Source organism: Eumetopias jubatus, unplaced genomic scaffold (genome assembly GCF_037043125.1).
Source record: "Eumetopias jubatus isolate StellerSeaLion01/CBP00866 unplaced genomic scaffold, mEumJub1_p1.0 scaffold_10, whole genome shotgun sequence".
Lineage (NCBI taxonomy): Eukaryota > Metazoa > Chordata > Mammalia > Carnivora > Otariidae > Eumetopias > Eumetopias jubatus.
This window is the reverse complement of record NW_028274816.1, coordinates 28,221,529-28,248,931: the sequence shown is the minus strand read 5'-3', so window position 1 is coordinate 28,248,931 and position 27,403 is coordinate 28,221,529. Positions and strand designations below refer to the sequence as shown.

The 27,403-nt window shown below is 40.1% G+C and overlaps 1 protein-coding gene across 3 annotated transcripts; it reads right to left on the bottom strand.

Moving 5' to 3' along the window:
* Nucleotides 1-721: 721 nt before the first annotated feature.
* Nucleotides 722-27,035, bottom strand: ZFP1 (ZFP1 zinc finger protein). Of its 3 annotated transcripts, none has more exons than XM_028096913.2 (4): nucleotides 26,897-27,035; nucleotides 20,969-21,027; nucleotides 5,093-5,219; nucleotides 722-3,522 (listed from the first exon to the last, which is right to left on the bottom strand). In XM_028096913.2, exons 2-4 carry the CDS (start codon nucleotides 20,981-20,983, stop codon nucleotides 2,447-2,449), a joined length of 1,218 nt encoding a protein of 405 aa, XP_027952714.1. In that variant the 5' UTR covers nucleotides 20,984-21,027; nucleotides 26,897-27,035; the 3' UTR covers nucleotides 722-2,446. The 3 variants fall into 3 exon arrangements, with proteins under 3 accessions (XP_027952714.1, XP_027952710.1, XP_027952718.1); XM_028096909.2 differs by lacking the exon at nucleotides 26,897-27,035 and adding an exon at nucleotides 21,964-22,053 and having other exon boundaries at nucleotides 5,093-5,244; XM_028096917.2 differs by lacking the exon at nucleotides 26,897-27,035 and adding an exon at nucleotides 21,964-22,053.
* Nucleotides 27,036-27,403: the final 368 nt, after the last annotated feature.

The window sequence follows — 27,403 nt, the reverse complement described above, 5'->3', positions numbered from 1 at the left end:
TGCCTCTCGGCCAGCTGTAGCCAGCGCGCTGCAAGACGGAAATGCACCCACATGCCCAGGCTGTAAGAACCTGTTTCAAGAGAAGTTTCATCTTAAACCACTTTGATTTATGAGGATTACAAGGAATTCTTTTTTTCCCCCCGATCTGAATTTCTAGGACCTTGGGAGCAAACAGCTCATGAAAGGACAGTTAACCCAATGGGTTACCTCTGCATTTGTAAAGGTGGGTATGTCTTCTCAAACCATTTGTAATTTGCTGATTTGTAATAACGACCTTGTAAAAATGACTTGATCGGTTTTTGTGTCTCTACTATTTTTTTTTTGTATTAAAGATTTCCTTGTGTGAACAATGAATGTCAAATATGTGTTTTCATGGAGAACACTGGCTCAAGCATTCCATACAGCTATGAAAGCTGGAGCCTGAGAACAGAAGACAGCCGTTTTAGAGAGAGCCTGCCTTATGTTAGCTAGTGTTAACTATTTAACTTGTGTTATGAGTGAATAATTTGTGTTACGAGTGAGTTATGTTTTAGTATAAATGACTTAATTTAGGGACCAAGGAATGCATGCAACATTTTCCCATTAGACTTAATGGTAATTATATTTTTTGATAGAGAATTTTATTATCCAGGACCATAAAATCATACAAATACAAACACATATACTTAGATCTTTATTTTAGAAATGTGTTGTACGCACACAAACCCTCTCCCCCCCCCCTTCTCGTCTGACCTGGAAACATTTGCGCTTACACATTCTTCTCCATGGAATACCATCCAGCCATGGTATAGTTTTACTGCAGTTTATTCAATCATTCTCTTACTGATGGTTATTCACATTGTTTCCTTTTTTGTCCTTATCAAAAAATACAATATACATTGATAAACATATAATCTTAAGTACTGGCACTTTATCTTTTCTTAGGGATAGATTCCCAGGAGTGAGACTCCTGAAGGGTCTGTGTATCCTTAATGTTGAGAGTCACACTTTACACATTTCTAACAGCAGTGTATGAGATGAATCTTTTCCCCTGCTTCCTTGCTGGTAGTAGACAAGATGACAATTTAGAAAGACAAAGACTTACTGGACTAGAGCTGTTCTGGTAAAACCCGTTCAGAAAGTCACTCACATTCATATATAGTCACAGCACATCAATGACATTCAGAAACAAGGAAGAGAAAGGCCAGTTACAGTTGCCAGTGACAAATCTAGTGTGTGATTTATGACTGATCAGGAGAGAAACGGGAATTTGAAATCAATACTAAGATGGTTTGCCTCTGAGTTATGCAAAAAAAGGTTTTTTTTAGGTTAATTGTTAAACAGATGGAGAGATCACTGAAAAGTCTAACTTCTAAGGTGTTTGTGGACTGAAGTTCCGAAGGGAGACGCTTTTGGTTGACGACCGTGAAACTCAGGCAGTGGAAATGCGTCCCTTAAACAGAATGTGGGCAAAAACGCGTTTCTAAAGTGTGTTGTGCACATGGACATTTTAAAAGGCAGTAAGACATTTACTGACAGTTTAAAGTCTCTAAAATGTAACATTTGTGAACCACATACACATCCTACTTTTTCGTAAGACAATTTATAAAATATTGAGAAATAGGGAAACACAAAAATAAAAGTACAAGTAGTTTCTGGGTTACACACTGTGTTGAAAGACATGCACTTGTATGTAAACAGCCCACTGCAAAACAACTGTGCGCTAGAGACAGGGCCTCTTCAGCTGGGGCATGCACGGAGTGCCGGCCCACAGTGCTCTTGCACTCTCAAAATCCCCTCTTAATTATGGCTCATTTACATATTGATGTGATTAGCAACCCCAAAAGCAAGTTAAAACTTCAACATTGTCTTCTGTTTATTGAAGAGGCAGCAGAATAACGATGGTCAGACCGACTCTCTATGCCAGCGAGCAGTAGGAGAAAACACAGGCCGTTTGCCACGGAAACTGTTACCTATTTCATGTGGAATGCATACTGGCTCGGAAAGGTAGTAAAAACACGCTATGTTTAGCATGGAAAATCTTATTCGTATCCCAACTGTCAGAGGACAAGAATTTCAAACTCCCAGTGACTGTGTTAAATTTACATGTGTCGATCTAAGGATCACACGTAACCACTAAATTCCTAAGGGATTGATCCTTTATGCTGCTGACCAGAACATTTCATTCTTGAGTAACTCAAGATTTGTAAAAGCTCACTGTAATACAACTAATAAGCATGTCTATTTACAATTGGATATATGCTGATATATATTCTTTAGCTGAGCATCATATCTAACTTTGGGTATAACACTCTTCTGAGGGGACCCTGTTTTTACATGTTTTTTGATGTGATGGATTGTATCTCACTATGAATTTCCATGTTCCTTCAGTACCTTCGTGTGGTTTCTCCCCCATGGTCAAGGGTTGGGGTGGAAGGGCTTTCCACGGTCCTGGCTGGCTGCATTCTCAGGGCTTTTCCCCCAGGTGAACTCTCTGATGGACACTGAGCCGGGATTTCCTGCTGAAGGCCTTCCCGCATTCAGAACACTCGTATGGTTTCTCTCCTGTATGGATTCGCAAATGCAATCTAAGGGTTGACCTCTGGCTGAATGTCTTGCCACATTCGGTACATTCATAGGGTTTCTCCCCGGTATGAGTTCTCATGTGTATGATGAGCTGGGAGTTCTGGATGAAGGACTTACCACATTCACTGCACTCATAGCGTTTCTCCCCTGTGTGAATTTTCTGATGTATAATGAGGTTGGATTTCTTGAAGAAGGTTTTTGCGCATTCATTACACTCATAGGGTCGTTCTCCCGTATGAATTCTCTGGTGTGTAGTAAGTTCAAATTTCTGGGCAAATGTCTTGCCGCAATCGCTGCATTCATAGGGCTTCTTCTCCATATGTGCTCTCTGGTGTACGATGAGGTTTGACTGGTGGGTGAAAGCTTTTCCACATTCAATACATTCAAAGGGTTTCTCCCCCGTATGAATTCTTTGATGTTTAATGAGGTTTGCTTTATGCGAGAAGGTTTTCTTACATACATTACATTCATAAGGTTTTTCTCCAGTGTGTATTCTCTTGTGACTAATGAGGAGTGACTTAAAGGAGAAAGCTTTGTCACAGTAATTACAAATAAAAGGTTGTACCAAATTTCTTATTTTCTGATGTTTAAAAATGGCTTCTTTAAAGACTTTTCCACTTTTGTTATATTCAGAGTATTCTAATCCATTATGGGTTTTCTCTTGCTTCAGATAGAGGAGTGCTTTTCCAAATCCGTTACACTCATCAGCTCTCTTTCTTACATAGCTTCTATTACTATTAAGTAAGTCTGAATTGGATTTCAAAGTTTTTTCATATAAGTCGTATTTATAGGGTACTTGCCTTAAAGAAACAAAATCTGTGCTCAGATTAAATGTTTTTCCAAAGAGATTACCTCTTTCCTCAATTGGGGTTTGGTTCTTAAAAATGATAAATGGCCTCGCCTGCTCATCTGGGTTGCTGTGGTCCCTCTCCATCTGGTCGTCAGCTTTCCACACCTCTAGGAAAGAGCACATGAAAAACGCTGTCAGCCCCTTCTCTATAATGTTTGTTAGAGAATGTGAAGTCTCCACAAATGTTCTATTGTGGGGCTGCCTCTTCATTGCGGGATCCAGTTTTCTAGTATTAAAAAGTCTCCAATGCAAATTTTGCCTAGTTCTTAAACTTTGAAAGAAAAAAAAAAGCCTCTGGCAAAAAAAGTGGAAACTGACAATGGACGCAAGTGGCATTGCCAGATTACAGAATGGCCCTAAAGGGTAAAATAAGAAAAGGACAGCAGCCAGGGCACAAATGATGTGGCAAGTCTGGGGACAAAGGAGATTCAGAATTGTCCTCAAGGACACTGAACAGTCAACATCTTCATCTGCTTGTTTTCTTGGTCTGTGCTAAGGGAAAAAGGCCTAGGCTGATCTGAGCTTAGCAACTACCCCCTAGGCTCTGAATGACCACGATCTGCTCATTTCTGCCACGCAACTTCCTAAAGCCAATACTTCTCACCGGTCCCCAGAGCTGATCCTATTGTAAAGATCCAAATCTCTAAAGTATGACTTCTGCAAGTGGATGACAAGATCCAGGACTCCCATTTTGTGGGAGATGAAATTAATCCAAGGGTCCAAGATCCTTGAGACAGAATCATTTGTTTCACTACATTTTTCTACTGAAGTATCTTATTTTTCTCCTAACATGTTTAATTTCTTCTCTAAACCAGTCTTGTCCCTGCTTTCATTTGAAAGAAATCTTAAGGATCAGATTTATCCAACCTTGAGCTAGACCTTTAATAACCTTTATTTTCATCTATGTGGTCCTGGTCATTCCTGACTCTTGTGAGCCTGCTGCCATTTGTGTCTAGGACAAAGCGCCCTTACACTAAAAAAAAAAAAAAAAAAAAAAAAAAAATTTGTTGTTGGTTTTTATTTTTTTCCCCATACAGCTATTACACGAATTCCATGCCTAAAATATCACAGTCACCATTCTGGCAAACTGACAATACTAATCACAAAGGTTTAAGAAAGGTTAGGCAATGCCAAGTGTGAGGGAAAAATACAAAAGTTAAACAGGAAAAAAGCAGGGACAGACATAATTGGAGGTATGATTCAGAGATCTGAGCAATACAGGTTATATCTGGTCTTGGCCATGGCTAAAGGTTTGGGGACCTGAAAAACTGCTTCTTAAAAAATATTTAAAAATATTTTAACCCACTCATGACCCCTAGGATCTTACTTCCCTTGGCTTGGTTTTCCTTCCCTCTCTTGCATCTTCCCTAGAAAACTGTGAAATGGCAATTGTTAATATGCTTTCTATACTTCTCCTCCTGTTGCTTGAAAATCACATCTGGTTTGACACTATCAGATAACTTGCTAATGGAACATAGCTCCTAACTGCTTGGACTTCAGAAATCCCCAAAATAAAGAAGATAGAGAGAACTTCAGAGTCTGCACTCTCTCTCAGCTTTAACAACTGAAGCTGAAGGACAAAACCACTCAGTAATTCAGAAACTCAGAATTGCTGGTACGGGAGGAAGTACACAAAAGGTAGGCAAACACTAAGCTACACCCGAAAGAGGTCCTTACCCACTGACAGTAAGTTGCTATAATTCTCCAGCATCACATCCATGTAGAGGATCCTCTGTGAGGGGTCCAGTTGCTCCCATTCCTCCTGAGTGAAGTCCACAGTCACATCCGTGAATGAAACAGATCCCTGAAATGGCATAGTGCTATTCATTCTGAAATGATCAACATTTGATAATGTAGAAATAATGTGAAAACTTACTCTTACCTTTTATAAAACAGTCATTCACCAGAACACCAACTCTACATCTTCACGGTTTTATGTTTCCAAACTATTTTTAATAATAGTTAAAGCATTTATTTAGATTCCCCTCTACCTCTGACATTATCATATGTGACAGGCATCGAAAATTAATCAAACACTGTTCTCTGAAAATGTGTATAGGGAGATAAATACATAAATAATGCAGTACTGAATGTTACCAGGGTGGAGAGGATGCTTATATAGGTACTTCTGTGGTATCAAACCAGATAGTATTAAAGGGTTAATTAATGCTTTAAATATACAAAGGCCGAAGAGGAACTTAAAATTATAAGACAAAATGTCAGGCATATATAGGTATCTCTCTACCATATCCAAGCCGTAAAAATGGTAGAAAAGCAAAAATAAACAAGTGGAACTACATCAAACTAAAAAGCTTCTGCACAGAAAGAAAACCATCAACAAAATGAAACGGCAACCTACTGAATGGGATAAAATACTTGCAAATCATCTGATAAGGGGTTAATATCCAAAATATACAAAGAACTCATAGCTCAATAGCAAAACAATCCAATTAAAAAATGGACAGAAGATCTGAACATTTTTCTAAAGCCCTACATATGGCCAACAGGTACATGAGATGATTGCTCAACACATCACTAATCATCAGAGAAATGCAAATCAAAACCACAGTGAGGTATTACCTCATACCTGCTGTTATCAAAAAGAGGAATAAATGTTGGCAAGGATGTGTAGAAAAGGGAACCCTTGTGCACTGTTCGTGGAAAGGTAAACTGGTACAGCCACTAAGGAACACAGTATGAAGCTGCCTCAAAAAACAGAACTACCACATGATCCAGCAATTCCACCTCTGAGAATCTGTCCAAAGAAAACAAAAACACTAACTTGAAAAGATACATGCAGGGCGCCTGGGTGGCTCAGATGGTTGTGTCTGCCTTTGGCTCACGCATGATCTCAGGATCATGGAATCGAGCCCCACATCAGGCTCCCTGCTCAGCGGGGAGTCTGCTTCTCCCTCTGCCCATCCCCCCACCCCCGTGCACATACTCTTGCTCACAAAAATAAATCTTAAAAAAAAATATGCACTCCCATATATATATATATGTATATGTTCATTGCAGCCTAATTCACAACAGCCAAGATATAGAAACAACCTACGTGTCCAAGGACTTACGAGTGGAAAAGGAAATGTGGCACATACATACAATGGACTATTATTACTCAGACATAAGAGAAAAGCTGGTCACTTGTGACAACATGGATGGATTTTGAGGGTATCATGTTAAGCAAAATAAGTCAGAGGAAGACAAATACTGTATCATCTCACCTACATGTGGAATCGAAAACAAGCCCAAAACGACCAAGCTCATAGATACAGAGAATAAACTGTTTGCTACAGTGGAGGGTAGGGAGTGGGCAAAATGGGGGAAGGGAGGTCAAAAGGTACGAACTTCCAAGTATAAGACAAGATGTACGAGTGTAATGTGCTGCATGGTGACTAGAGTTAACAATACTGTATTGTATATTCGAAAGTTGCTAAGTTCTCATCACAAGAAAAAAAATTGTAACATGTATGGTGATGGATGTTTACCAGACTCATTGAGGTGATCATTTAGCAATATATACCAGTATCGAATCATTACACTGTACACATGAAATTCATAATCCTGTATGTCACTGTACCTCAAAAGATAAAAAAAAAAAATGTTCACAGTCACATTTTACATTAAGAGCCCAAAGCCCCAAAACAAATGTTCATCAATAGTTTTGTGGGGGGCACCTGGATGACTCAGCCGTTAACTGTCTGCCTTGGGCTCAGGTCACGATCCCAGGGTCCTGGGATCAAGCCCCGCATCGGGCCCCTGCTCAGCGGGAAGCCTGCCTCTCCCTCTCCCAATGCTTGTGTTCCCTCTTTCACTGTGTCTCTCTGTGTCAAATAATTAAAATCTTTAAAAAAAATAGATTTTTTGTGGTATATTAAAACAATTGAGTCCTATAAAGCAATGAAAATGAACTAATTCCAGCTACACAGGGAGGATTTCACAAGAGCTTCAAGAATCCGGGCTAATTTCTATTTCTTGGCCTGAATGGTGGCTATATGGATTTTATTCATCTACATCCACTTGGCTAAACGATAAGTACAGTAAGAACTTCTGCATGGTTGCTAGACCAATGAGGGGGATAAACCTGTGGCACATTACTTTGACTCAAGTTACAATAATTTATTTTTTAAACAAGGTTTTTTTTAAAATTTTATTTGCGAGAGAGAGAGAGTGTGTGTGTGCACGAGACCAAGAGAGCACAAGCAGGCGGAGGGGCAGAGGGAGAGGGAGTAGCAGACTCTGGCTAATGCGGGGCTCGATCCCAGGACCCTGGGATCATGACCTGAGCTGAAGGCAGACGCTTAACCATCTGAGCCACCCAGGCGCCCTCAAGTTAAAATAATTTAGAAATGACTCCACCATCAAATGTGAATATTCTTTTTTCTCACAGTGCTGTTTTCCATACTCTATACAAACAGAAAACCCCAAAAATTGTTGATAAAACACAATTTTGATACCATAGCATTAAAAGGGATGTCAAACATGATTGACTTCAAAGACTTGTCAAGACAGTATAGTTTCCATCTGGAATGAATTTCGTGTTCTGGGGGGAAAAAGCCTATGGCCATGAGGAGAGGTGTGCCTAGCATATTTGATATCCAAAGCAGATCATTTTTTAATATCCCTTCCTCACCTCTTCAAACTGTTAGATCTTCCTTGACTTATGACAAGGTTACATCCTGATAAACCCATCATAATGTGAAAATATCGTAAGTTGGAAAATGCATTTAGTACACCTAACCCCCTGAACATCGTAGCCTCGCCTACCTTAAACACGCTCAGAACACTGACATTAGCTGACATGTAAGCAAAATCATCTAATTCAAAGCCTATTTATTTTATAATAAAGTGTTGAATATTTCATGTAATTTATTGAATTCTGTACTGAAAATGATAAACGGACTGGTTGTACGGGTACAGAATGGTTTTAAATGTACTGGCTGTTTACCTTCATGATTGTGTGGCTGACTGGGAACTGTGGTTTCTGCCGCTGCCCAGCATCACAAGAATATCCTACCACACACTGTTAACCCAAGAAAAGTTCAAAATCCAAAGTACAGTTTCTACTGAATGTGTATTGCTTTCACAACACTGTAAAGTAAAAAAAAAATCCTAAGTTAAACAATCTTATGCTGGGGACTGTCTATACATCTAAACTGTCACCTCCCAATTTACTTTTAAGTACAAGAATCTTCTTTAACCTATTCACATTCTCTCTATTCTGAATCTACGTATCTTTCATCTTCAGTTACGACCTTTGATTCCTTAGGCCTTGGTGATTCTTCCCAACTGTCACTGCCCCTGTAAGATTCCATACCTCCAAAATCTAGATTACACTTGTCACCATCTTTAAAACCCTTGCCCTACTGACTTCTTACCATCTCCCATTCATAACTCCTAGCCTTGGGAAAATAAGAAAAAAATGACATAAAGGTCTGAGTACGACAAATGACCTAGTTATACTGAACAAATCTGCAGGTAGCCTAATCAGCATTATTTCATGACATCTTCGAGAATTCTTTAGCCACTTGGCATGGGAGCAGAGAATACAAGTGGTGGGTCATGCCTGAGAGATCAAGGCCACGGAGGGTCAACAATCCCAGAGCCAACATTTTCCCAGTAGTAAATATTTATTCTTATTATCAGATCACTTCTGAAATTACAATTCGAAAAACAGGATCATTAGGAAATTTCCAAGGGACTAAATTAAGTACTAGGGACACAAAAAGCAAGATCATTCTTCACCCTGATAGGTAAGCTAGAGAACCCCTCAAGTCTTTCCTTTGCTTGTTGTTTCCACTGAAAACCCAATTACAAAAACCTCTTCTTATTTTGTCTCCCCTTATTCTCATCTACTCCACATTCTAAAGCTAACATCATTTTTCTAAATAGCTCTAGTACACGATTACCTTGAGTAGATACAATCATTATCTACTGAAAATTAATAAACAATGATTAGCTCAGTATTCAACATCATTCAAATCTCTTTTCCATCCCTCCTTCCCATGGCTCTCCTCTCTATGCAAAGATCTTTCCAGTAAGATCACATTCTAGATCACTTAGATGTGATCCTTCCATATTTTGAGTCCCTGATCGGTTTTATTTTATTTTTTTTAAAGATTTTATTTATTTATTCATGAAAGACAGAGAGAGAGAGAGAGAGGCAGAGGGAGAAGCAGGCTCCCAAGGAGCAGGGAGCCTGACGTGGGACTCGATCCCAGGACCCTAGGACCATGACCCAAGCCGAAGGCAAACGCTCAACCATCTGAGCCACCCAGCGCCCCCCTGATCGGTTTTAAACCCTGGGGTATTTTGTTTCTATCTCTTGTGGCAGTTTTGCCTTGCTTTCTTTTGTTAAGTGTGTCATATTCCTTCCATTCTCCCCACTAGATGCTAAAATTTTTTAGACCAGAAATTGTACCTTGCTTATTTTTATATTCCGGTTAGCACAAAGCACATGAGTTTATGTTAGGCACAAAAAAAAAAAAAAAAAAAATGCTAAATTGAATGGAGTATTCAACTTTGTTTTTCTTTATCTTCTTCTTCCTGAAAAGACATGCTACATAATTCCTATAGCAACATCCTAAGTAGCCAGCCAAAATAATATAGCATCTGTATTGTTCACAAGTCAGATTGTGTAGATTTTGGTAATATGTGCTAAATCCTAATATCTGGCTCATTTTCCTGAGATGTCATGCATGCTCTAGTATGCTTGTCTCTTTATTAAAAATGTTTTTTAGGGCACCTGGGCGGCTCAGTTGGTTATGTGACTACCTTCGGCTCAGGTCATGATGCTGGAGTCCCAGGATCAAGTCCCGCATCGGGCTCCCTGCTCAGCAGGGAGTCTGCTTCTCCCTCTGACCCTCCCCCCTCTCATGTGCTCTCTCTCTCTCGCAAATAAGTAAAATCTTTAAAAAAAATGTTTTTTATTCAGTTTGTAATCTACATGATTCCTAGATCAATTCTGGCTATATTTGTACTTGACAATAAATTTGTATCTAGATACCAGTTTTACTAGTGGTTACTCAGCTTCTCAGCATGAAATAAGTATAAGTGAAACCATCTCCACATTTTCAGCATAATGTAAGTAGAGACATACAATGTGATTCATCATCACCCAGGCATAAGTCATCGGCCACATAACCTCCCACAAAAGAAAGGAACACCACAGAGTAAAATTGAACAGGAAAAAAGAATGTTAGAAAAGATATTTTAAAAATATGTAACTGGATTTAACAGGAGGTCAGACACATCTAAAAAGATGATGAGAAAACTGGATAGGTCAGTAAGGAACCTAGATTGAAATAGACAAAGAACAAAGGATGGGAAACATCAAAAAGACTAAAAGACACCTGGGACAAACTAAAAAGGCCTAATATACTTGCAGTTGGGAGTCCCAGTACAAGAGAAAAAATGCAACTGAAACAATACTTGAAAGAGACAATGGCTTAGAATTTTCCAAAAGAGTTCACACACCAGACCACTGAACACTATCAACCCCAAGAATACAAAGAAAATCACATTTATTTACATCATAAAACTACTAAAAATCCCAGAGAAAAAAGATGCACTGCCTACAAAGGCACAATAAGACAGATAGCTGACTTTTCGACAGAAACAACGTAAGCCAGAAAACAACAGAATATCTTCAAAGTGCTGAATGAATGAATTGGCAAACTTTCTATAAAGGTCCAAGTAGTAAATCTTTTCGATTCTGCAGGCCACATGTAGTCTCAACTACAAGCAATCAAGTCTGCCATTGTACTGTGACAGCAGGCATAGGATATATGTAAACAAATGGGCATGGCTGTGTTCCAATAAAACTTGATTTATGGACACAGAAATATGAATTTCATATAATTTTCATACCATGAAATACTATTATTTTGATTTTTTTTCCAGCCATTAAAAAAACATAGAAAACACTTTTAGCTGTGGGTCATACAAAAAGAAAGCTGAAGGCCATTTGGTTCATGGGCATTAGTTTAACAACCTGATCTAAAACGATGGCTATTAGAGGCGCCTGGGTGGCTCAGTAGGTTAAGCGTCTGCCTTCGGCTCAGGTCCTGATCCCAGTGTCCTGGGATCGAGCCCCATGTCGGGCTCCCTGCTCAGTGGAGAGTCTGCTTCTCCCTCTCCCCCTGTTTGTGCTCTCTCTCTCACTCACTCTCTGTCAAATAGATAAAAATCTTTCAATAAAATAAAATAAAATAATGGCTACTAAATACTAAATGTCAGGTAAGTGTTAGGTAATTTTACTACTATAAAATGATGAGAACCATAAATTAGACAATTAAATCTAACAAGAGTCAGGTGGATGCAAAAAGCATCAGGAAGCAAATAAGTCAGCAAAATATGTTGTTAAAATAAGCACATAGGGGGGGCGCCTGGGTGGCTCAGTTGGTTAAGCGACTGCCTTCGGCTCAGGTCATGATCCTGGAGTCCCGGGATCGAGTCCCACATCGGGCTCTCTGCTCGGCAGGGAGTCTGCTTCTCCCTCTGACCCTCTTCCCTCTCGTGCTTTCTATCTCTCATTCTCTCTCTGAAATAAATAAATAAAATCTTTAAAAAAAAAAAATAAGCACATAGGGGATGTGGGAAGGAGGTGTTAAATAATTAGCTGAAACTAATTTTTGGACCAGCAATCTGGGAGTTGTAGCAGAGAGAAAGTATTGTGTGTGTATGGAAAATATAAATTGTAATTAACTTCTTAAACTTTGTTTAAAATATAAGCACCAAAGGAGTAAGCTAACTTTTTTTTTTTTTTAAGATTTTATTTATTTATTTGAGAGAGAGAATGAGAGAGAGAGAGAGAGCACATGAGAGGAGGGAGGGTCAGAGGGAGAAGCAGACTCCCTGCCGAGCAGGGAGCCTGATGTGGGACTCGATCCCGGGACTCCAGGATCATGACCTGAGCCGAAGGCAGTCGCTTAACCAACTGAGCCACCCAGGCGCCCAAGCTAAACCTTTAAAAGAATGGAAATAGGGGCACCTGGGTGGCTCAGTCACTTAAGCGTCTGACTCTTGGTTTCGGCTCAGGTCATGATCTGAGGGGCCTGAGATCAAGTCCTGCACTGGGCTTCACATAGAGTCTGCTTGAAATGCTCTCCTTCTCCCTCTGTCCTTCCCCCACTCTCTCTCTAAAATAAATAAATACATAAAATCTTAAAATATATATATATATTTTTTAAGATTTTATTTATTTGTCAGAGAGACAGAAAGAGCGCACAAGCAGGAGGAGCGGCAGGCAGAGGGAGACGCAGGCTCCCCGCCAAGCAAGGAGCCCGATGTGGACTTGATCCCAGGACACTGGGATCATGACCAGAGCTGAAGGCAGAAGCTTAACCAAGTGAGCCACCCAGGCATCCCAAAATGGAAATGTATTTTGACAGACAAGTAGAGGAAGAAAAGTGCTACAAGTGTCAAGAGGAAGAAAATCAGTAATCAAAATAAAAATAGAATAAACATTTAATAAAAGGTTAAGATCCTCAGAGTAGTTTTGTTTTTAAAGGTTTATTTATTTTAGAGGTGGCAGGGGCAGAGGGAGACGGAAAGGGAAACTTAAGTAGGCTCCACACAGTGCAGAGCCCTACATGGGGCTTGATCTCATGACTCTGAGATCATGACCTGAGCTGAAATCAAGAGTCAGATGTATGACACTTAACCAACTCTGCCACCCAGATGCCCCCAGATAATTAAAAAAAACCCAAAAAACCACATACTTTTTACAAGAGGCAAACTTAAATAGCAAAGCTTCAAAACAAAAGGCACACAAAAGCTGGCACAGGAACATCAATAATTAAAATATTAGTGAAAACAGAATTCCAAAAATACATATATGCCACAAACCCCAAATTCTATAAATTCTATTTAATGCATACAAAAGTATGGAAAAAAAGAGAGAAGTGGATATACCCGCACAAAACTTATAATACTGGCTACCTCTAAAGTGAGGAGACAAGCTTTAATGGTCAAGAGGATTTTAGCATTGAATAAGGTGACTTAATACCTGGAGTAACAAGAGCCTGCTAGGGAGATCAGAACCATGATAATGAGAAAGACTAAGAGAATTCAATAGAAACTGTGTAACATGAAGACAAAAACTTACATATATATATACATGGCATATACACGACACCTATCTATCTATATATACATAGTCTTTCTATCTCCCTAGTGTGTGTGTGCATGCGTGTATATATATTATATATACCTACAGTACGGAAGCAAATAAACCAAGATGTTAAGTCTTAACTACTGCATACTGTAATAGGTTGATAGTTATTAGGTTGAGCCATATTGAAATTGATGCCATTCAACTGTTGTGACATACAAATATTGCACTTTCATATAGCTCAACCCTAATACAATTTTATTTGTATTTCTCTGCATTTTCACACTTGACAAAACCAAACAAAATAAGGTGAGAAAAAGTACATTATGAACTATCATGCAAACAGAATTAAAAAACAAATCATCAGAAAATTTTAAAACACTGGGTACAAAGAGAAAAGCCTACAAGTTTCCGGAGAGAAGTGAAAGATCACATTCTGGGAGGAGAAAGGCCTTTGGACTTCATGCCTACAACAGTGAAAAGCAATCACTTTAAAATTCTGAGAGAGGGGCACCTGGGTGGCTCAGTCATTAAGTGTCTGCCTTCGGCTCAGGTCATGATCCTGGGGTCCTGGGATCGAGCCCTGCATCAGGCTCCTGGCTCAGCGGGGAGCCTGCTTCTCCCTCTCCCTCTGCTCATGCTCTCTCTTTCAAATAAATAAATAAAATCTTTAAAAAAATAAAATTCTGAGAGAGAAAAACAATAATAAAAGTTGGACTAATATATAAAATAATTTGCAGGCACTGAAGACCAACCATCGCAGGGCTACAATTATTGCAAGAACAGTGAACATAAGGGGAGCACAATGATAAAAATGCTGAAAAAAAAAATATCAATCTTGAATTCTATACACAGCAAAAATGTCCCTAACGGTATTTTCTCTAAACGGTAGCACAGAAGAACAGAACCCAAGCAGCAAGTGGCACTGTTGCCACACTGAAAAAAATAAAAATTAGCATGTGGGTCTGCAAAGCAACTGAGATTTGGGGGCAAGGTAATGAACATAAAGAAGACATAGAGAAGGGGCTCTAAAATTCTGCATAAAAATTCACTTCAGATCTCTGGGTAGCTCCTAATATGTGCACGTAGGGCAAGCCTCTAGGAGAACTAGTAGATGGCAATAGTTTTGTTCTGCCAGATAGTTACATTATTGGCAAAACACAATTTAACACTCTTTAGAGGGAGTTATGTATTATACATGTGTCCAGCAAATAAACAAAAATTACTAGAAAATATGTGAAAAACCAGAAAAAGCAGTGTTAAGACAAGAAACAAGAGGTGAACAGTCAACAGTATATATTTAGAGATAATCCATGGATTAGAGTTACTACATAAGACTTCAGATTAACTGTAAAGTATTATGTAAAAGAATACAGAGAGGGGCTCCTGGCTGGCTCAGTCTGTAGAGCATGTGACTCGATCTAGGGATCATGAGTTCAAGCTCCATGTTGGGGGAAGAGTTTACTTAGAAAAAAAATACAGAGAAAAAGATGGATAATGTAGACAAAAATATGGGAATATTTCAATAAAGAACTGGAATCTACAAAAGAGAAGCAAATGGACATCACAGAACTGCAAAATGTAGTTTTTAACTGAAATTAAAAACTCACTGTACAGACTTTAATAGCAGACATGACACAGCAGAAGAACTGTGCACTTGAAGGCAGGCCAGTAAGATGGTGTCTGAACTAACACAGAGGAAAAATTGGAGGAAAACTCAAAATACGAAATATGAGGTATGGCCAAAAAGTCTAATGCTTAAAATGCTGAAAGCAAAACCAAAAAAGAGTAAAGTGTAGTCTCACAAGAAGAGGGAAAAAAAAAAAGGGACAGAATATTTGAAGATTAATAGCTGAAAATTTTACAAATATGGTAGATGGCATCAACCACAAATCCAAAAAACTCAATAAAGCCCAAGCAGAATAAATGCAAAGACAATCATACCTAGACACATCATACTCAAACCGGTGAGTGCCAGAGAAAAAGAGACTATCTTAAAAGTAGCCTAAAGAAAAAGATCCCTTTCCTTCAAGAAAAAAAAAAAAAAAATGAAGACTCATTTCTTAATAGAAATCACAGAAGTGAGACAAAAACAGAATGTCATCTTTAAAGTACTGAAAGAAAGGGCCCCTGGGTGGCTCATATGGTTAAGCATCTGCCTTTGGCTCTGGTCATCCATGATCCCAGGTCCTAAGATCGAGCCCTGCATCGGGCTCCCTGCTCAGCCGGGGGCCTGCTTCTCCCCCTGCTCATATTCTCTCTCTGTATCTCTGTGTCTCGAATGAATAAATAAAAAAACCTTTAAAAAAATTTTAAAAAAAGTACTGAAAGAAAAAACAAACCCTAGAATTCTATACCCAGGGAAAGTATTTTCAAAATAAAGGTAAAGTAGGGGCGTTGCCTGGGTGGCTCAGATGGTTGGGTGTCTGCCTTTGGCCCGGGTCATGATCTCCAGGTGCTGGGATCAAATCCCATGCTGGGCTCCCTGCTCAGTGGGGAGTCTGCTTCTCCCTCTGCCTCTGCTCCTCCCCTCTGCTTGTATGGTGTGCACTCTCTCTCTCAAATGAATAAAGCTTAAAAAAAAGGTAAAATAAAGGCATATATAGAGATAAAAGCTGCAAGAATTCACTGCAATATAATGTATACTGTTTTAGATAATATTGAGGTGGTATAATATTAATTCAGGATGATTAGTAAAGTATATAAGCTGTAATCCCTACAGAAACCACTTAAAAAATACATCACAAAAGCATTAATCATAAAAAGGTAGGTATGGTTATATTTCTATAACCACAGATAAAGAAGGGCATTCCAAAATGATAAAAGGGTAAGTCCATCAGGAAGACAGAACAATCATAAATGCACATGCATTCAATAACACAGCTTCAAATTACATTAAGCAAAACCAGACAGAACTAAAGCAACAAAGGGACAAATACATATTCATACTATCTATCAATCAAGTACCAAAACAGAATGAAGACATTTTCAGAAATGCAAAGTCTACAAAAACGTATCTCTCACACACCCTTTCTTAAGAAGATACTGGAGAATGTATTCCAGTAAAACAATAGTCACCCAAACAAGACAAAGACATGGGAAGGGGCAAGGAAACGATCAATATCAGAGGTGAAGGAAATCCCTAGGAAAAGTGTGAAAGAGAATGCAGGATGGCAGGGATTCTCTACTGATACCAAACTGCTTGTCATAGAGACCGGAACAGTGTGATTCAAAAGCAGGCATTTTGAAGGCTGTCAAAAACAATATGCCTACTGCATTGTACCACCTTTTTAACTTGAGGGCAGAATGCCTGGGTGAACCTGGACCAGATTCTTTTCCATACTTGGTTTGACTTGTTATGACATGTGCTGATGACAACTCTTTCTCCCCTCCATACCAGTCTGCCTTGGATCAGATGAGGACACTCACTTCTTCTTGTGTTCTGCTTTGATCTACTCCTGGGAGTGGGCAGTTGACCAGTGAGCTAAGAAGCAAAGAATACAGAGCAACCCACTTGCTCTAATTATATTTCTACCAGACATTCAATACCTGATCCACACTTTGACCCTGCCAGATGGCCCAACCATGTGAGCCCTATGTTTCTCATGACCTTGCCAATGACTTCTCCAAATGGGATTTCTGGAAACTCTCAAAAAGCTGAAGCCAGACTATGACTCAGACTCTATTCAACTCATCTTCTCCTAGAAACCTTTATCCAACACCAGTAAAATTTCTAGACACGACTAGACTTATGCTTACTTGATCATTTTTGCCATACTGCTCCCCAGTAAGCCTGTATCATTTTAGACTATGACCAATAACGCATGACTGGTTACATCTCTTTAGTTAACATTGGCTAATGTAACTTGAAAAAACAATGATTAACAACCCAAAGGATACAAATGTAGTGATCTGAAGGGGCACCTGCACCCCAATGTTTATAGCAGCAATGTCCACAACAGCCAAACTATGGAAAGAGCCCAGATGTCCATCAAGAGATGAATGGATAAAGAAGATGTGGTATATGTATACAATGGAATATTACTCAGCCACAAAAACCCAAAATTTTACAATATGTAATGATGTGGATGGAACTGGAGGATATTATGCTAAGCGAACTAAGTCAATCAGAGAAAGACAATGATCATATGATTTCACTCATATGTGGAATTTAAGAAACAAAACAGAGGATCATAGGGAAAGGGAGGGAAAAATAAAATAAAATGAAATCAGAGAGGGAGACAAACCATAAGAGACTCATAACTATGAGGAACAAAATGAGGGTTGCTGGAGGGGAGGTGGGTGGGGGAATGGGGTAACTGGGTAATGGGCATTAAGGAGGACACATGATGTTATGAGCACTGGGTGTTATACACAATGATGAATCACTGAACTCTACCTCTAAAGCTGATAATACACTATATGTTAATTAACTGAATTTAAATAAATTTTTTTAAAACCCCCAAAAACAAAAAACACCCAAGTCTTGGCAAAGGGAACATGGGTGCATAAAAGGACATCTTTAGATCTTAATGTCTGGAAGAAAAAGAAAAAAGAACTCCACCAATGAGAAAGAAAATTATGCAAAACAATGTAATATAAATTCCAGTTACAGTTTCTCAAAATTGAATTTTATATTGATTAGGGATATATATAGAAAAGCTGTAAAATCTTTAAAGAAAGCAGGAGAATAATTCACAAAAATATCCAGATAGTGGCTACCTACTAGGAGGACTGAATCATAGAATGTATCATAAGGAACAGAGAATGTTCTACTTCTTTTTTTAATTTTTATTTCATTTGAGAGAGAGCCTGTGAGTGCATGAGGCGGGGGTTGGGCAGAGGGAGAGGGAGAAACAGGCTCCCCACTGAAGAGGGAGCCTGATGTGGAGCTCAATTCCAGGACCCTGCAATCATGCCCTGAGCCAAAGGCAGACGCTTAACTGACTAAGCCACCCAGGCACCTCAGAGAATGTTCTATTTCTTAACTTGGGTATGGTACATGGGTGCCCATTTTATTATTATTCTTTAAGGCATACATATTTATTATACACATTGTTATAATGTGTATAGAGAGTATTACAACGCTTTAAATACTCCTCTGTATATATGTTACATTACACAATTCTAAAAAAAATGAGGAAACTCTACGTTCTGATATGGAAAGACTTCAGATATGTTATTGAGTGATAAAAATACAAAATCAAGAAAATGAAAAGACAAGCCACAGATAGGGAGAAAATCTTTGCAAAATACATATCTGAAAAAGGACTGGTATCCAAAATATATAAAAGAACTCTTAAAAATCAACAATATGAAAGCAAACAGCCTGAGTTAAAAATGGGCCAAAGACTTTCACAGACACCTCGTCAAAGAAAATATACAGATGGCAAATAAACATATGAAAAGATGCTCAACATCATGTCATAAAGGAATTGCAAATTACAATGAAATACTGCTACACACCTATCGGAACAGCCAAAATCCACAACACTGACAGCACCAAATGCTGGCAAGGATGTGGAGCAACAGGAACTCTCATTCGTCGCTCATGGGAATGCAAAATGGTACAGACACTTTGAAAGACACTTGGGCAGTTTCTTACAAAACTAAACATACCCTTACCATATGATCTAGCAATTACACTCCTTAGTACTTATTCAAGTAAGCTATTTTATCTCCTGCACATGAATGTTTGTAGCTGCTGTCATAACTGTCAAAACTTGGAAGCAACCATTCAATAGGTGAATGGATAAATAAATGACGGTACATCCATATAAAAGAGTATTATTCAGTGGTAAAAAGAAATGATCAAGCCATGAAAAGATATACAGGAACCTCAAATGCATATTTCTAAGTGAAAGAAACTAATGGTTACATACTGTATGATTCCAACTATATGACATTCTGTGAAAGGCAAAACTATGCACACAGTAAAAAGATCAGTGGTTTCCAGGGGCTCAGGGAGAGGGAGGGAAGGATGAACAGATGGAGCACAGGAGATTTTTAGGCCAGGAAACTATTCTAGGAAACTATAGTGGTGGATACTTGTCATATATTTGTCAAAATCCATAGACTGTATAACACCAAGAATGAATCCTAATGTAAACTATACACTTTAGTTAAAGTGTCCATATTTGCTCATGAATTTTTTTTTTTTTTTTAAGATTTTATTTATTTATTTGACAGAGAGAGACACAGTGAGAGGGAACACAAGCAGGGGGAATGGGAGAGGGAGAAGCAGGCCTTCTGCTGAGCAGGGAGCCTGATGCAGGGCTCAATCCCAGGACCCTGGGATCATGACCTGAGCCGAAGGCAGACGCTTAACCGACTGAGCCACCCAGGCACCCCTGGCTCATGAATTCTAACAGGTATACCACGTTAGTGGAAGATGCTAATAACAGGGTATTGTGTAGAAGGAGTGAAGGAGTATACGGGAACTCTGTACTTTTTGCTCACATTTCTGTAAACTCAAACTGCTCTAAAAAAATGAAGTCTATTAATTTTTTTTAAAGATTTTATTTATTTATTTGATAGAGAGCGAGAGTGAGAAATACAAGTAGGGGGAGTGTGAGAGGGAGAAGCAGGCTTCCCGCGGAGCAGGGAGCCTGACGCGGGGCTCGATCCCAGGACCCTGGGATCATGACCCGAGCTGAAGGCAGACACTTAACGACTGAGCCACCCAGGTGCCCCGAAGTCTATTAATTAAAAACAAAATAAAACTCATACAGGATGCCTGGGTGGCTCAGGTGGTTAAGCGTGTGCCTTTAGCTTGGGTCATAATCCCGGGGTCCTGGGATGGAGCCCCACATCGGGCTCCCTGCTCAGCGGGGAGCCTGCCTCTCCCTCTGCCGCTCCCTCTGATTGTGTTCTCTCACACTCTCAAATAAATAAAAAATCTTTATAAACAAATCAGCATGATTAATATGCTATCTTATAATAACCTATATTTATACTTGTGAAAATATGTACATATAAACTCTGGAAAGCTACTCAAGAAAGGAATGACAGTGGTACTCATGGAGGCTGGGGGAGAATTTAAATACACACCCAGAGATTTACTGAATTCTTTGGCATCATGATAATTTGATTGAAAAAATAAAATACACATAAAACCCTGCATTTGCAGTGAAGAATGCTACATAAAATAACCAGAGACAAACTGATAAACCCACTGTGTGTGGGGATGTTGTCCAAAACACCATCTATATGAAGGTCCATAAAATTTATTCAGACCTAATACCAGAGAACCAAGGAGATGACACTCATACTCAATTCAAAACAACTTGTTTGCTTTTTGGCTGCTGGTACTGATCAAGCATTCTTACTATGTTTTCCTTGAGTTTTACTCATCTATGCCTTTCTATTTCATTCTCTGGGTCCTTATAAACTTCCTCAGATGCACTGAAAAATAAAATTGGGAAAAACAATCAACTCACCTGGGATTTGTTCATTTTTTGCAGTTTTTGGGTGAAGCCTGGGAACTATGAAGGCAGAACTGGAAGACAGAAAAAGGAAGATAGTTATTAATGATTGGACCTGCCTTGGAACCCCTACAATGACTTCTTTACAGAGCCTTACACATCACTTGGGAAAACACCACCTACTAGGATAGTCCCTTGCCTCTTCAGAACGGACAGAAAAGGGGTGCCTGGGTGACTCTGTCAGTTGAGCAGCCGACTCTTGATTTTGGCTCAGGTCCTGATCTCAGGGTCCTGGGATTAAGCCCTGCGTTGGGCTCCATGCTCAGCAGGGAATCTGTTTTCAGATTCTCTCTCTCTCTCTCCCTCTGCCCCTTCCCCTACTCATAGTCTCTCTCTCTCTAAAATAAATCAATTCTTTTTAAAAAGATTTATTTATTTATTTGAGACAGAGAACAAGCCAGAAGGTCAGAGGGAGAGAGAAACTCAAACACACGCCAAGCTGAGCATGGAGCCCGACGTAGGGCTCAATCCCATGACCCTGAGATTACACCCTGAGCCAAAAATCAAGAGTTGGAGGCTTAACCAACTTAGCCACCCAGGCACACCTAAATAAATCTTTAAAAAAAAGAGAAGGGACAGAAAGGATCATGCTGTCAACATTCACCTTCAGTCAAACATTATGAGATACCAGAAAAGGCAAGACTAAGACTACCCACTATCAAGAGACAAAGCAATCAACACAAGCTTCAGCTGATGAAAATATCAGACAGGGAATTTAAAACAATTATGATTCATCTTTTAAAAATTTTAATGGAAAAAGTGGACAACATGAATAAACAAATGGGAAATTTGAGAAGAGATGAAAACTGCAAAAAAAAAAAAAAACTCAAACAGAAAATACAGAAAGCACAGTAACAAAGTTGAAAGAATACCTTCAACAGGTTCAGCAGTGGACTCAATAAAGCTGAGGAAAGTTTCAGTAATTCTAAAGACAAGTCAAAAGAAATTACCCAAAATGAAACACAAAGTAGAATGAAAAATTAAATAAATAGATAATCCAGGGGCGCCTGGGTGGCTCAGTCAGTTAAGCGGCTGCCTTCAGCTCAGGTCTGATCCTGGGGTCCTGGGACGGAGGCCCGCATCCAGTTCTCTGCTCAGAGGAGAACCTGCTTCTCCCTCTCCCTCTGCCTGGGGCTGTGCCTACTTGTGCTCTGTCAAATAAATAAATAAAATCTTAAAAAAAAATAGAGAATCAAAAGGCTGTAGTACAGTATCAAACAGCCTAACAAACATGTCATTGGAATCCCAAGAAGATAAGAGAGAATGGAACAGAAGTATTTGAAGACATAATGACTGCGAATTTTAAAAAATAAGGAATGATACCAACTATAGATCCAAGAAGCTCAAATAATTTATCCAAACAGGATAAATACCAAGCCAAATCATATGTAACACATCATATTCAAAACCACTGAAAACTGAGGTTAAAGAGACAGTCTTGAAAGTAGCCAGAGGGAAAACTGACACATTATATAGAGGACCAAGATAAAGAGTCACAGCCAGGAGCACTGGGTGTTATGCACAATGAATCATGGAACACTACATTAAAAACTAATGATGTAATGTATGGTGATTAACATAACAATAAAAATTATTTTAAAAAAAAGAGTCACAGCCAATTTTTCATTAGAAACTATACAATCCAGAAGATAATGCACTGACATCTTTAAAGTACTTAAAAAAAGGGGAGGGCAGGGCACCTGGGTGGCTCAGTTGGTTAAGCGACTGCCTTCGGCTCAGGTCATGATCCTGGAGTCCCAGGATCGAGTCCCGCACTCCCTGCTCAGCAGGGAGTCTGCTTCTCCCTCTGACCCTCCCCCCTCTCATGTGCTAATAAATAAAATCTTAAAAAAAGGGGGGGGTAACTATCAACCCAGTATTCTATACCCAGCAAATATATCCTTCAAAAAATGAAGCTGAAACCAAAACCTTTTTGAACAACCAAAAACAGAGAATTCATTACCAGTAGACTTGTACTACAAGAAATACTTAAAGTAGTTCTTCATGTAGAAGGAATACGATATGAGACAAAAATCTGGATCTACATAAAGAAATAAAGATCTCTGGGAGTAGTTAAAGATGACTCTAAAGGAAACTTTTTTTTTTAAGATTTGATTTATTTATTTGACACAGAGAAAGCACAAGCAGGGGGAGCGGCAGGAAGGAGAGGGAGAAGCAGGCGTCCCACTGAGCAGGGAGCCTGATGCGACCAAATGCAATGCAACGCAATGAGGGGCTCGATCCCAGGGCCCTGGGACCATGACCTGAGCCGAAGTCAGTTGATTCACCAACTGTGCCACCCAAGCGCCCCAAAGAAACTTTTTCTTACTTTTAATCACTCTAAAAGATAACTGATTTGTCAAAAAATAGCAGCAGTTTTGTGGGCTTATGGCATATGTAAAAGTAAAATACATGACAAGAGCACAAAAGATGGGATGATGAAATTGGGAGTATACTGTCATAAGGATCTTATACATAAAGCAATATAATATTACTTAAAGGTCCACTGTGATTAACTCCAGATGTATACTGTAAACTCTAGAGCAACCACAAAAAAAAGTTTTTAAGAGGTATAAATAAGCCAATAGTGGAGAAAAAAAAATGAAATCATAAAAATACCCACTAATCCAAAAGTAGTCAGAAAAAGAGGAAAATAGGAACAAAGAGCAAACAGGACAAGTAGAAAAAACTAGCAAGACAGTAGATTTTAATCAAACCATGCTGATAATTGCTATAAATACACCAAAGAAATGACAGAGGTTGTCAAACTGGAAAAAAAAAAGCAAGGCCAAAGTCTGTGCTGTTTATAAGCAGTCAGACACATAAAAACATAGCTAGATCAAAAGTAAAAGGACGGAGGCGCCTGGGTGGCTCGGTCTGTGGCTGCCAGGTGTCTGCGTCCGGCTCTCAGCTTTGGCTCAGGCCATGATCTCAGGTGCAGTCTGCTTACCCCTCTCCCTGTGCTTCCCCTCTCCCCACACGTTCTTTCTCTCTCTCCCTCTCTAAAACAAAATCTTAAAAAAAAAAAGTAAAAGGATGAAAAAGATGTGCTTTGTAAACACTGATCAAAAGAAAGCTAGAGTGATTATATTAATATAAAACAGAGGAGACTTCAGAATATTACCAGAGACAGTGATATTACATGTCACTGTGATGGACAACACCTGATAAATGTGCCAAAGGACCAGAAGACCTAACAATCCTAAATGCATATGTACCTAACAAAAGAACTTCAAAATACAAGAAGCAAAAGCTGACAGAACAGAAAGAAAAAAATAGATACATTCACAATTATAGTTGGAGACTTCAATACTCTTCTCAGTGACAGAACAGGTAGACAGAAAACCGGTAAGGATACGGAAGAATTGAACCACACTATCAACCACCCTGACCCATTTCGTATCTATAGAAGACTCCACCACCACCAGCACAACAGTCATTAAAGTACGGATTAAAATTTTCTAAGATAGATCACATTCTTGGCCAGAAAACAAACCTCAAGTTTTAAAGAACTGAAATCTGTAACAAGGTATATTCTTTGAAACAGAATTAAACTAGAAATCAATTAATAGAAAGAGATCTGGAAATTCCTTCCTTCCAAATATTTGGAAATTAAACAACAGACTTCTAAATAACCAAGGGGTGAAAAGTCACCAGGAAACCTTAAAAAAACCATAGAACTGAATGGAAATGAAAGCACAACACATCAAAATTTGAGGGATATACCTAAAGTAGTAATATAGCGTTAAACTATTAATTGTATTAACTGTAACTATAAACACTGCATTAGGGACACCTGGGTGGCTCAGTCAGTTAAGCGTCTGTGTTTGGCTCAGGTCATGATCCCGGGGTCCTGGGATCGAGTCCCGTTGGGCTCCTTGCTCAGCAGGGAGACTGCTTCTCCCTCTGCCTGCCACTCCCCGTTTGTGCTCTCTCTCTCTCTGACAAATAAATAAAATCTCGAAAAATAAAAATAAAAAATAAACATTGCATTAAACTATATCAGAAAAGATTTTCATCAATGAACTCAGCTTCCACCTTAAGAAATCAGAAAGAGAAAAGGAAATCAAACCCAAAGCAAACATAAGGAAGGAAATAATAAAGCATAGAAATAAAAAAAAAAACTTCGAAACAGAAAAATAACAGAGAAATTCAATAAAACCAAAAGCTGGTTATCTGAAAAGATCAATAACATTGAAAAAACCTCTAGGCAAACTGGCCAAAGGAAAAATAAAAGGACACCAATTACCAGTATCAAAAATGATGGAGGAGGGGCGCCTGGGTGGCTCAGTTGGTTAAGCGACTGCCTTCGGCTCAGGTCATGATCTTGGAGTCCCGGGATCGAGTCCCGCATCGGGCTCCCTGCTCGGCAGGGAGTCTGCTTCTCCCTCCGACCCCCTTCCCTCTCGTGCTCTCTCTCTCTCTCATTCTCTCTCAAACAAATAAATAAAATCTTAAAAAAAAAATGATGGAGGAGACACTACTATAGATGCTATAGATATTAAAGAGTTATTCTTTAATAATAAAAATAACTGTTATCTACAATAATTAAGGAGGCGAAAACAAAAAGGAGAAATCCCAAATATACAAAATAAGAACAGTGGAAAATATCAACAAAAACGAGAAAAAACATGAAATAATGGAAAAATGATTAAGTCTTCAATAGCAATAAAATACGACATAAGAATAAAGTTGAGAGGGGCGCCTGGGTGGCTCAGTCCTTAAGCGTCTGCCTCTGGCTCAGGTCATGGTCCTGGAGTCCCAGGATCCAGTCCCACATCGGGCTCCCTGCTCCGCGGGAAGCCTGCTTCTCCCTCTCCCACTTCCCCTGCTGTGTTCCCTCTCTCTCTCTCTGTCAAATAAATAAATAATATATTAAAAAAATAGAGAAAAATAACAAACTTTTGTAATTAAGGTTATCAAGGGCCTTAATAATGCCAACTTGAACACTGGGAAGGCCTGCAGTTAAGCCCCAACATCATAAAGGAGTCCATTCCCCCTAATTAAATGCAGCCATTAATAGGATCATCATAAAAGTATAGACAGATTTAATACAACCGATTCCAAAGTACAGTGGGAATCATAAGTCAACTTGCATAATCTCAAAGTGGTGAAGGCTTCTGGATGTCGTACAGGGGAAGAGCAGTAAATTCAACGACAGAGAAATTCAAAACGCCTGCATGGCTAAACTACCAGTGAGCAAAATCAAAAGGCAAATGAAAAAACACGTGCCATTCACACATAAGTACTGGCTGGCCGTATGATCTCGGGTATTGCATCCGAGCCTCCGTTTTACCTCCAGTTGCAACTGAGATACAGGGGCGTCACCGGCTAGATGTCAGGATCAGAGGAAGATTTAGCTTTTAAAGGCTTTCGCAAAAAGGTCAGAGCTCTCATTTGGCACGCCGTGGGCATCAGGCAACTCGCGGGGGCTTTCTTGCCTCCCTGCACCTGGCGAGGCTCGGGCACGCAGCACACGGCTTCCGGGCGCCGCCAGGTGTGTCCGGCCCCGCCCCCGGCCTCGCCCCGCGCCCTCGGGGCCTGGTCACGCGCGCGCCCGTGCGGGCTTCCGGACTCGCTCCCGAGCGGCAGGAGACACTTGCGGCCGGTCGGCGGCGCTTCTCCTGACAAAGGGAGGAAGGCGAGCCCTCGCCGCCGCCCTCCCTCGCAGCCGTCTCCGCCCCCGCACGTCCGGCCAGGCGGGCCCCGCTAGCCCCGCGCCGACGACACCGCCGGGCGGCCCCTGACGCCGCCCCGAGGGTCACCGCCGCCTGCGAGTCGCCGAAGTTTGGGCTCCCACCCCGCGCGGATAGGAGCCCATCCCTCATCTCCTTCCCCTCGGCCCTCAAGGCCCGTGGAGCTGCGTGGCAACCCCCCTCATACCTGGAGGGGCACAGCCTCCACTTGTGGCTCGGTGCCAGGCCGGGTCACGGCGCGGGTCGGTGAAGACGCGCGGAGACCGGGGCCCTGTCACCCACTCACGGCAGGAGGTGGGGGAAGGGCAGCCACCAGCGCGCTCGCAACATTGCACATGCGCAGATGCAAGGGCGGCTCGCCGTCCCAGGGTCCTCTGAGGGGTGGTTTATAGAACGCCGGGACTACATTTCCCATAAGCCTTTGGGCGTGCCGCTCTGGGGACTCTCTGGAAGGTCTTCTCCTAGTTTGGCGGGTGGCAAGAACCTGACCGAGATAATTCCCGGCGGAGGCGATAATCCCGCGTCTGAACCATTCATTTTCTCCAGAAAGGGTTATGAATTATAACTACCGCTTATCCCCAAATAAAAAACCTGGCCTTTAAAGATTACAAAAAAAAATAAAGATTACATAGGTAATCTATGCTAATTAGAAAATATGTATAAAATAAAAGTAAATGTCACCTATAATTTTTCA

What these genes read in the sequence shown, in the direction of transcription:
- ZFP1 (XM_028096909.2), bottom strand. Translation starts at nt 5,243, where the DNA reads ATGAATAGCACTATGCCATTTCAGGGATCTGTTTCATTCACGGATGTG. An exon ending in TAGCAACTTACTGTCAGTGG is followed by an intron (nt 3,523 to 5,092) that starts GTAAGGACCTCT and finishes GCTCTTTCCTAG; the next exon opens with AGGTGTGGAAAGCTGACGAC.